The sequence below is a fragment of the Lynx canadensis genome, chromosome C1 (assembly GCF_007474595.2).
Source record: "Lynx canadensis isolate LIC74 chromosome C1, mLynCan4.pri.v2, whole genome shotgun sequence".
In the NCBI taxonomy this organism is placed as follows: Eukaryota; Metazoa; Chordata; class Mammalia; order Carnivora; family Felidae; genus Lynx; species Lynx canadensis.
The window spans coordinates 13716203-13727629 of NC_044310.1; the positions used below are offsets into that span (position 1 = coordinate 13716203).

The window sequence follows — 11427 nt, forward strand, 5'->3', positions numbered from 1 at the left end:
CAGTTTTTGCAATTTTTTTTATGACTGGGGAAAAAAATTTAAGGCTACTTTGTGGCATGAAATATCATATGAAATGTACATTTCAGTGCCCATATATGAGATTTTGGAACACAGCCACACCCGTTCACTTACGTACTGTGTAAGGCTGCTTTCTGCCATACAATGGCCGGGTTGACGACTCCACAGAGGAAATACAGCCTGCAAATATTTGCTCTCTGGCCCTTTACATAAAAAGTGTGTCGACCTCTGCTCTATACCAAACTGAACACTTGTACATTTGGTTGTTTTTTTGACTGTAAAGAACTTGTCAGCCAGATATTTCTTCTGACAACTTTTCTTACGATCACAGGTTTCAAAATTAACCAATCCACAAAAACCGGAACCAAGACTTCAGGGATCTTGCCTTACAATTAAAAATTTGGGGGGCGCCTGGGTGGCGCAGTCGGTTAAGCGTCCGACTTCAGCCAGGTCACGGTCTCGCGGTCCGGGAGTTCGAGCCCCGCGTCAGGCTCTGGGCTGATGGCTCAGAGCCTGGAGCCTGTTTCCGATTCTGTGTCTCCCTCTCTCTCTGCCCCTCCCCCGTTCATGCTCTGTCTCTCTCTGTCCCAAAAATAAATAAACGTTGAAAAAAAAAAATTAAAAAAAAAAAAAAAATTTTGTTACTAAAACGTCCATTAGTTTGGATTTGTTTTCTAAACCGTGAAGAGAGTTCTTACTAAATGCCTACAAACACAGGCAACTCTAGGTCACCTTAGGGTGCAGGAGGGGGCCCTGTCTCTTATTTGGCAAAATTCAAACCCAGTTTGATGTATTTGGTTTTGGCTCCTTCTACAAGCTGAACAGAGTTGTTAAACTGTTAGTTTCAAAAAGATGGGTCTGGAATACCGGATGAATGGGAGGGTGTCAACAAATGACTTTATAACCTACTCAGCTCATGTTACAAAAACATAAAAGCAGGGGCGCCTGGCTGGCTCAGTGGGACACGCGACTATGATCTCAGGGTTGTGAATTCAAGCCCCACATTGGGTGTGCAGATTACATAAAAATAAAATCTTTAAAAAACAAACAAACAGGGTGACTGGGTGGCTCAGTTGGTTAAGCATCCGACACTTGATCTTGGCTCAGGTCACGATCTCATGGTTCGGGAGTTCGAGCCCCCGGAAGGGCTCTGCACTGGCAATGCGAGGCCTGCCTGGGATTCTTTCTCTCCCTCTCTCTCTGCCCCTCCCCTGCTAGCACTCGCTCGCTCTCTCGCTCTCTCAAAATAAACATTTTTTAAAAATTAAAAAAAAAAAACCACCATATGAAAAAATGTTCTGAAGAGTAGAAACTTGTCCATTGTAAGTAACATTATGAGCATAATCAAGAAAAATGCCAACAAAGTAAATGTTTAAAACAGGTAAAAAAGAAGCTACAGGAGTGCTTGGGTGACTTAGTTGGTTAAGCATTCGACTCTTGGTTTCAGCTCAAGTCATGAGCTCATGGTTTGTGAGTTCAAGCCCTGCATCGGGCTCCGTGCTGACAGTTCAAAGCCTGGAGCCTGCTTGGGATTCTAGGTCTCCCTCTCTCTCTCTGCCCCTCCCCCGCTCACGCCCTCGTGTTTTCTCTCTCTCTCTCTCAAACATAAATAAACGTTAAAAAAAAAAAGAGGCTATATAACTTGAGAACAGTATCTTGATACTTGTTTACATCTTTAGAACATTCCTGGCTTAATAATTAGATAGGAAAATCCATCTGTAAAGTTAACTGTGAAATTACCAAACCCAGTCGCTATTTAAAAAACAAACAAGCAAACAAACAAAAAAAACCTGAGCCAAAAGCATCACAAACCTAACAACAGGCACTATAATAAACATTTTGTCAAGTCATGGGCCTCCCTTGAGTAACAAATAGCAATTTCTAACCTTCTGGGTCACATTAAGATATACCCTGGCTGGCAAGAAGCTAAAATGACCCAGTCAGCAACTGCAGATTGTTCTAGTAAGGTTTGGCTAGTAAAATAAAAGAAAGACTGCCTTTTTAAAAGCATGTCTACCATTAAACCAATGGAAGACTCCTCTGAACAAGGTTAAGTCAGGAAAACACAGGCATTCTGTTATCACGGCCTTGTACGAAGACAACTAGCACGAACTAAGAACTTTGTACAAAATGACAAAACGATGTGATAGAGCAATACATAATCCCGTTTGTAACAAGGTCTGAAGATATTCTACTGCGAGAGCGCCCGCGCGAGAGCGAGGGCACTGTTTCCGTGGGAAAATGACCTCAGTCTAACCCAGAAATGTTTTTCATCAAAGACCGTTACGGTAGCAATACACAATAAGCGCAACCTGAAAAGAAAGTGATCAGTGGTCACTAGTGGCTTCAGTCACATTAACAGCACGTGCCCCCAGTGATTACAGCACCACGGAAAGACCGTTATTAAATTATGTGGCAGATCTCCAATTTAAACCCCAGGCTCCGCTCCGGCCCCGGGTAGGGGGATGAGGACGGGCTAGAAATGCAAACTCATCAGTGCTTTGACCTCAACACCGGGAGCAGCCCCGAGGACATTCCCCCAAGAGCGCGAAACATCTCAAAGTCACTCCCAAACGGGTCCGACCACGCCCTCTCCAGAGGGCGTCCTCAAAAGTTTTGCTCGGAAGGGAAATCGAGGCACAGATAATTTACAAGGGCCGGCGGAAGGAGCCCTGGACAAGCCCTCATCTGCCTGGATCCGGGAGCCCCAAAGCCGCGGCTGGGGCGGGGGTCGCCAAGCTTCAAGAGGCGACCTGGGAAGCGGGTCCGGACGATCCGGCGCGCCCTCCCCTCCCCCTCCCGGCGCCCGCCTTGCCGGGGCCGCCGCCCGGTACCTCTCGATGACTGAGGCCACCAGCTGAGGCAACTCCTTCATCTCGAAGGCGGAATAGGACGCAGACAGCAGGGGCCGCACCGCCACCTCCCAGCCCGGGGTTGTGCTGGACCCCGTCGCCGGGGCCCCGGGCGCCGGCGCCGCCGCCTCATCGCCGCCGCTCGTCGCCATCTTCCGTCGTACTACTGCGGCTCCCTTCGGGGGCTTGCCACCGGCCCAGCGCCGCCTCCCGGGAGGGGGCGGAAATGACGCAATCGTCGCGTCAGACTGCGCGACGCAGTCGCCAGGCAAAACACGCGACGCGCAGAGCGGCCTCACTCTGCTCTCAGGAGAAGCTCGGCGCGGCGTGGAGGCGGGTTCAAGGAGCTGCGCCTGCGCAGGACGTACTGCTTTGAAGGAGGGCGGGGGAGCGTTAACCTCCGCGCCTGCGCGCTGGGAGTCGTTTCCCGAGGTAGGAGCAAGGTGGCTTCGCGGCATCCGGAAAAGGTGAGCTGGGGGTTTAGTTGAAGTTGGCAAGACCAGGGCAGCGCAGTAGACTATGCATCTGCGGATACGATGGTCCCGGCCCGAGATAGCTAAGGACCAGAGTCTAATCACTCACCCGCTTGCTCCCTCTCTGACCCCCTTAATAGTGATACTACAGCATTTCGCACTCTAGACAACTTTCTACTCCCTACACCACGTCTCGCTATTGCAGGCACTAGTCTTACTTAATTCGCGCTCAGATGCCTTTTGCGTTCTGATTACCCTCACCAGTAGTATTACCAGCCAGCATTTACATCGGTCTTTGCAATTTGCCCCGGCAGGTTCTTTTCTCCCCATTTTTCTACTAGCAAACAAGGAACTTAAATTTTAATAACGGATTTTTGCCGATAGAGCTATCTGGGTTCAAGATCTAAGAGGGAAAAGCGGTTTGACCCGTTGACTCCAGGAAAGGTATGCGTGCATTGAGGACATTCTTCGCGGAGGTGGAGGGGTGTCGGTGGACGGCATCGAGCTCTAGGCCCTGTGACCCACAGTCCGCCTAAATAAAGATCATCATCGCAAGAACTGTGGACGATTTGAAGATCCTGAAGCCCTGAAATTCTTCCCCAAGTTTTGGAGGAGCTACTGTTGTTTTGGTGTAACTCTGGTAAATAAATTGGTACCTGATGATCAATCTGCACTTTCAGTAAGAAGGTAATTTATTGTATGTCAGGAAATAATAACAACAGCAGAGTTGTTGTTTTTTTTTTTTTCTTTTTTCTTTATTTTTGAGAGAGAGCACAAGCGGAGGTGGGGCAGAGAGAAAGAGGGAGAGAGGGAATTGCAAGCAGGCTCTGTGCAGACAGCATAGAGCCCCACACGGGGCTTGGTCCCACAAATGGTGAGTTCATGACCTGAGCCAAAACCAAGGTGCCCCACAACAGCAGGTTTCTTAAACATAAAAATAAAAAAGAGAGGGCGCCTGGGTGGCGCAGTCGGTTAAGCGTCCGACTTCAACCAGGTCACGATCTCGCGGTCTGTGAGTTCGAGCCCCGCGTCGGGCTCTGGGCTGATGGCTCAGAGCCTGGAGCCTGTTTCCGATTCTGTGTCTCCCTCTCTCTCTGCCCCTCGCCCGTTCATGCTCTGTTTCTCTCTGTCCCAAAAATAAATAAACGTTGAAAAAAAATTTAAAAAAAAAAAAAAAGAGAAAGAAACTTCTCCATAACATAGCAAATACTGCACTAGTTCAAGATACTGAACCAGAGTCCTAAGGAAAAAGCTTGAAATTTTTTTTTCAAGCTTATTTACTTATTTTGAGAGAGAGACAGCATGAGTAGGGTCGAGGGGGAGAGAGAGAGAGAGAGAGAGAGAGAGAGAGAGAGAGAGAGAGAGAGAGAAAATCCCAAGCAGGCTCTGCACCATCAGCACACAGCTCAACATGGGGTTTGAAACCATGAGATCGTGACCCTAGGTGAAACCAAGAGTCAGACGCTTAACTGACTGAGCTACCCAGGTAGCTTGAAATTTTACCCCTTGGCTTGAAATTTTAAAGTGGCTCTTGGGACATTAATTTCATTTTACCTGAAGTACAAAATTAACCTGCAGAGGTTCTCTTGGGGGGGTTTCAGGAAATAATAGAAGATCAAATGTTCCTGCTCTCCTCCTCCCCCCTCCACCTGCTGCTTGAAGGAGACATAGTAAAAAGATAAATGCAGACAATAACCGGGAAATTTGCACCTGTACCTAAACTCACATTACTTTTTACTATCTCTGGCTCATCAATTTGGAGAAAGCACTCCAGTTTAAGATTTTTCTTTACAAGCAGCATATTAGTTTCAGTATTCAAGGTTTGTTCTTGTGTCGATTCAAGGTTTGGAATGGCATCCACATTGTAAATTTAAGTAAGCTGTGCACCTAACGTGGGATTAAACTCAGGTCCGAGGGATCAAGAGTTGCTTGCTCTGCTAACCGAGCCAGCCAGGTGCCCTTCCACATTCTAAATTTAGATAAGAAAGGAACACAGTAAATAGGGTACTAAAAGAGACTTCTATATGTAACAAAGCTTCCAATACTGTAGTCCAGAAAATAAGATAGAAACTAAACAGTAATTTTTATGAATTATTAACTGAATGATTTAAAATATTAGTTTCCTTCTACTCCCAAGAGGCTGGGTAAGGAACTAAAATTTTAAAACTTGTAAAAGAGAGATATGATATAGTCATGTTACAAAAATGCAGTGAAGGAAAAATTAAGCAGCCATGACTGAATAGTATTAATGTGGGAATACAGACAGAAGAAGTGTGAAGAAACCTCCTGGGAAGTGGAAAAATATGGAAAACATAATATTCAATTGTATATTTGTGATGTATACACATTAGTTAAAAATACTTCAATCTGAAAACAATAAGAGGTCAGGGCGCCTGGGTGGCTCAGTCAGTTGAGCATCCAACTCGATTTCGGCTTAGGTCATGATCCCAGGGTCATGGGATCCAGCCCTGTGTCAGGCTCCATGCTGAGCGTGAAGCCAGCTTAAGAGTCTCTCTTCTCTGCCCCTTCCCCTGCTCATGCGTGTGCCCTCTCTCGAGCGCTCTCTCTCCCTCCCTCCCTCCCTCCCTCCCTCCCTCCCTCTCTCTCTCAAGAAATAAAATCCAGATTCCTTGGCTTCACTCAGAAATCAAATTTTTTTACCTTTAAAAAAGGTAAATCAAAATCTTTAAAATCTTTAAAAAAAAATTTTTTTTAACGTTTATTTATTTTTGAGACAGAGAGAGACAGAGCATGAACAGGGGAGGGGCAGAGAGAGAGGGAGACACAGAATCTGAAACAGGCTCCAGGCTCTGGGCCGTCAGCACAGAGCCCGACGCGGGGCTCAAACCCACGGACCGTGAGATCATGACCTGAGCTGAAGTCGGACGCTTAACCGACTGAGCCACCCAGGCGCCCCTAAATCAAAATCTTTAGTAATAAAAACAAGAGGTCACTGTCACTGCAGGAACCTCAAAGACAAGAGATAGTGGCATTTTTATTTCAAAAAAATTCCATCTGATAAGAGTTGCTTGAAAGAAATCCTAGTAGACATTGTGTGTTTAGAAATGATTACATTGGGGTGCCTGAGTGGCTCTGTCAGTAAGCGCCTGGCTTCAGCTCAGGTCATGATCTCACAGTTTGTGAGTTCAAGCCCCATGCCAGGCTCTGTGCTGACAGCTCAAAGCCTGGAGCCTTCTTTGGATTCTGTGTCTCCCTCTCTCTCTGCCCCTCCCCCACTTGCTCTCGGTCTCTTTCAAAAAATAAACAATAATAAACATTTTTTAAAGAAATAATCACATGAATAAGCTGCAAGTGTTAGCTCCCGGCAGCCATCAGAGGTGGCCAACAGAGGTCAATCTGTTCTTGGGCTTTTACAAAGTTATCGGAGCCAATAGGGCCTATTTTGTGGAAATTCCTAGTGCAAAACTGAATGCTGGAAATGGAGAGCAGCTCCTTTTTGGTAATTCACAATGAACAGAGTTGTTTTTTGTTTTTGTTTTTGTTTTTAGTATCATGAATATAAGGAAATAGATTAGAGGCCTAATTCAATTTAGTAATAAGATAGTCATTTGTAATCCACAAGTATTGATTATTTTTCCCATAATACTGCATTGTATAGGGTATGAATTTAAAACAGCAGAAAATGTGCCTTGCAGCCTTCTTACTTTAAGAGAGAGGAGCAATCTTGGCAACTGTGCAGGGACTAGAATACAATGTCAGTTTTACAGAATAGCAGGAAGCAAGACTTACAGGAAACTGAGGACGAAAAGAGCACAATTGAAATGGTTGAAATTATAATAAGGTGAATATCCAGATTTGCAACGCTGTTCTGAAAGCTTGACTGGCAAACTTCTACAGAATGAAGCTTAGATGGAGACACTAATTCAGCTTAACCCAAATAACTTATGTAAGATCACAAATATATCAGAAGAGTTTTCTTTCATAAAATGGTTTTTATATTCCTCAGACCTGCCATTGCCCATCTTTTAGGATTTGCACTCAGCAAAATTGTGGACTGTCACATTTAGAGACAGGAGGGATGAAGGATAAAGCAAATGTGGTAAAAGGTTAACATTTGGGGAATCTGAGTGGAGGATATCTGAGAAATCTCTGTACTCTTCTTGTAACATTTCTGTAAGTCTGAAACTGCTTCAAAATAAAATTTTTTTTTAAAGTTTGTGAGTACTTTGCTTTATGATTAGGAAAACATGACTTAAGTATAATGATCTACGTGGCAGGTACTTAGCAGAAGGAAAGTCGTATACATAAAAATCTAGGAACAGTGGAGTCAAGCGATTAAACTGTATCCTTTAGCACTACTGGGGGTGGGAGGGGGACAGGAGAGCTGCCCTGGTCAGAAGTGAATGTTCTTGGCAGAAGCACACTGACCATAAAGACCATGCAGAGAATATCACATCCTCTATTCTAACTGCAAAATAACCAGACTTACAATAGCATTTTAACTTATACAGGCTTTTTAAAAATAGGATACGCATTCCAACTGGCAGACATAAGCGTAACCCTACACTCTGGTTTATCACTCTTCTAGTCTAGCATATGGGATATACAACGTCACCAAAACCATAAACCACTTATGTGGGTAAACGTGCCTTTGAAATGCTTATTTGCTTTACTGACTTTCACTCATTCCAATTGCATGTGAGGTGATAGGAGACAAGAGTGTGCTTCCAGGGCACCTGGGTGGCTCATATGGTTAAGTGTCCAACTTAGGCTCAGGTCATGATCTCACGGTTCACGAGTTCAAGCCCCACATCAGGCTCTCTGCTGTCGGTGCAGAGCTCACATCAGATTCTCCATCTCCCTCTCTCTCTGCTGCTCCCCCACTCTCAAAAATAAACATTAAAAGAAAAAGTGTGCTTCCATACAAATTAGTGGCTATTTTATAAAGACCCCTGCCCCCTTAAGTGTCATCAGTCTGTATACTGGGAAAGGCACCTTCCCAGTATCATGGATCAGAAATTTACATAAGCCTCAGTGCTAATAGAAAAATGGCTTCTTGGGCCCCCTGGGTGGCTCAATCTGTTAAGCATCCGACTCTTGATTCCAGCTCAGGTCATGATCTCATGGTTCATGAGATCTGCACTGTCAGCACAGGGCCTGCTTGGGATTCTCTCTCTGCCCCTTCCGTGCTCATGTTCTCTCTCTGTCTCTCTCTCTCTCAAAATAAAAATGGCTTCTTGGTTGGAGGTCAGTCTCAAGGTCACACTAATGCCTTACGAGGAGGCGGGTGTGTGCACATCATTTACCTTATAAATCCTTACTGGAAAGATGGTCTAAATAATACAAAATAGACTGACCTGAAAGAGTATTCGATTGATCTCATAAAAATCTCTAATGGAATAACATTTAAGAATTTCAACCTTGTGGCCATTAAAAAAGGGTATGGGAAATCCATATTGCTAATATGGAAAGCTCTTCACGATACATTAAGTGATAAAATCAAGTTGCAGAACATTATGGAATCTGGAGAGGTATTTACCAAATTGTTCAGTGGTTACCTCTGGGGCACAGAATGGGGGAAGGCTTTGAGGGAGAGACTCATCTTACAGTTTGGGGCATTAACTTTTTTTTCTTAGTCTTTTTTTTTTTTTTTTCTAAAGTTTATTTATTTTGAGAGAGAGCACAGAGTCGGGGAGGGGCAAAGCGAGAATCCCAGGCTGATAGCACAGAACCTGACAGGGAGCTCGATCCCAAGAACCATGAGATCTTGACCTGAGCCAAAACCGAGAGTTGGACCTTTAATCCACTCTACCACCCAGGTGCACCTATTAAAGTCTTAAAATAGAGAACTTGGAGGGGCGCCTGGGTGGCTCGGTCAGTTAGAGCGTCCATCTCTTGGTTTTGTCTCAGGACATGATCTTGTTTCATGAGTTTGAGCACACCCCCCCAGCTCTGTGCTGCTAGCTTAGGATTCACTCTTTCCTCTCTCTGCCCCTCCCCCACTTGTGCGCACGCACGCACGCACTCTCTCGCTGTCTCTCTCTCTCTCTCTCTCTCTCTCTCTCTCTCTCTCTCACACACACACACACACACACACAAATAAAGCAAAAATTTAAAAAACATGGAGAGCAAAATTGAAGCAGTTCATACAAAGTACCAGTATGTCCTTCGTTATTGAAAGGTAGATGCTACCTCTGTTTACATTTTACAAACTTACAATAAAAGTGCACAGAACGTTGTCTACGTTCTTTTGATTATGCAGTAATTGTCAAGTTACGTCCAGCTTGGGGCTCAAACTCACAACCCCAAGATCAAGAGTCGCATTCTCTACCAGCTGAGCCAGCCAGGTGCCCCTCATCTGGCAAAAAATTTTTTAAAAAGGTTCTTCCCCTGAATGTTCTGATTCTGTAGTTAACTCATACTTTCCCCAATAACTGCAGAGTCAAAGGCTAGGGAAAAATTATAACAAAAGCCACAAATTTTACATTATTCCCTAAAGGGACTGACAATCACTAAATAACTAGCTGCAAAATCTTCCACCAAAGATCTTGAATACTGACCAAATAAAATAAAATTTAAAAAACATTAAAAATGCTGAAGGACTTACTTCTTTAAGTGAAACGTTGCAGGGGGCTCCCAATTAACCTAATTATTGAAGAGAGAGGAAACAGACAGCTCAAGGGAAATGCACAGAAAAAGAGGAAGACCAGAAAAATCAGAGCACTGAGGGGCAACAGTTTCTTTTTTTTTTTTTTCAACGTTTTTTTTTTTTTTTTTTTTTTTTTTTTTGGGACAGAGAGAGACAGAGCATGAACGGGGGAGGGGCAGAGAGAGAGGGAGACACAGAATCGGAAACAGGCTCCAGGCTCCGAGCCATCAGCCCAGAGCCTGACGCGGGGCTCGAACTCACGGACCGCAAGATCGTGACCTGGCTGAAGTCGGACGCTTAACCGACTGCGCCACCCAGGCGCCCCGAGGGGCAACAGTTTCAAATGCCACAGGTAGAGGCTGGGTGAAGCCGGTCCCAACCAAGCACAGCTTTAAGACGGTGAGGTAGGAAATGACAAGATGGACGCTGGAACATGCCATCAGCATCAGCTATTTCAAGCACTTGCTTTGCAATAACTTTCAGTAGAATGGTAATGATCAGAGCTGAAATACAGGGCATTTTATGAAACGGCAGATAAGCCCTCCCCTTAGCTCGCTCTTTCAGATTCTGGCACATATGTAGGTAAATAAAAACCAGAATCTAGCAGAGTTGGGGGTGCTGTGCAAACAGAGCAGGCACCAAGGCAGTAGCTAACGACGCAGCTTGCACACACATATATAGGGCAGTCAACATTCCAGCCGGCTCTCTCAAAACTAGGGCAGAATTTTTTTGTTGTTGTTTTAATTTCTTTCCTTCTCCCAGGACACTTTAAACAAACTATGCCTTGAGTCAGGATGAAAAGATGCTGGTTTTCTTCTGGAGACACCTAGATGTTGACTCACTCATTAAAATCAGTTTCATAATTTTATTACTCAAGTAAAAGTAAAATGATTATCTTGTTTCTTCCTTCTCTATCATGATCTACCAGCAGCATATGACCACAAAAAGATTTCATTTTTTTTTTAAAGTTTATTTATTTTCAGAGAGAGACAGCATGAGTGGGGGAGGGGCAGAGAGAAACCGAGAATCCCAAACAGGCTCCTTGCTGTCAGCAGAGCCCGATGTGGGGCCCGAACTCAAACTTTGAGATCGTGACCTGAACCGAAATCAAGAGTCAGACACTTGGGGAGTCGGTTAAGCATCCGACTTCAGCCCAGGTCATGATCTCACGGTTCGTGAGTTCGAGCCCCGTGTCCGGCTCTGTGCCGACAGCTCAGAGCCTGGAGCCTGCTTCCAATTCTGGGTCTCCCTCTCTCTCTGCCCCTCCCTAGCTCACACTCGCTCTCTCTCACTCTGTCAGAAATAAACTTTAAAAAAAAAAAAAAAAAAGAGTCGGACGCTGAATTGACTGAACCACCCAGCTGGCCCAGATTTCATTTTGTTTTTAAATAACACAACTCTTATGATTGAATTGGCATCCTTCCTATTCAAATACACTCCATTTCTGCATAGCTTTTTGTCCCTTCTAATGCAG

At 44.8% G+C, this 11427-nt stretch overlaps 1 protein-coding gene and 1 long non-coding RNA gene across 7 annotated transcripts in view; one reads left to right on the top strand and one right to left on the bottom strand.

The window, feature by feature from the left end:
• UBR4 (ubiquitin protein ligase E3 component n-recognin 4) overlaps window positions 1-3036 on the bottom strand; it is a 132345-nt gene extending 129309 nt beyond the window's left edge. For all 6 annotated transcript variants that reach the window (XM_030326123.1, XM_030326120.1, XM_030326124.1 and 3 more), the window contains exon 1: window positions 2853-3036. In XM_030326123.1, the coding sequence (XP_030181983.1) occupies window positions 2853-3022 (170 nt within the window). In that variant the 5' untranslated portion in view covers window positions 3023-3036. The remainder of the gene's footprint in view (window positions 1-2852) is intronic.
• A 200-nt stretch (window positions 3037-3236) lies between these two features.
• Window positions 3237-4022, top strand: LOC115521131. The gene is made up of 2 exons (XR_003970968.1): window positions 3237-3337; window positions 3658-4022. It is a non-coding gene; the product is annotated as an uncharacterized LOC115521131 (long non-coding RNA).
• The last annotated feature ends 7405 nt before the right edge of the window (window positions 4023-11427 follow it).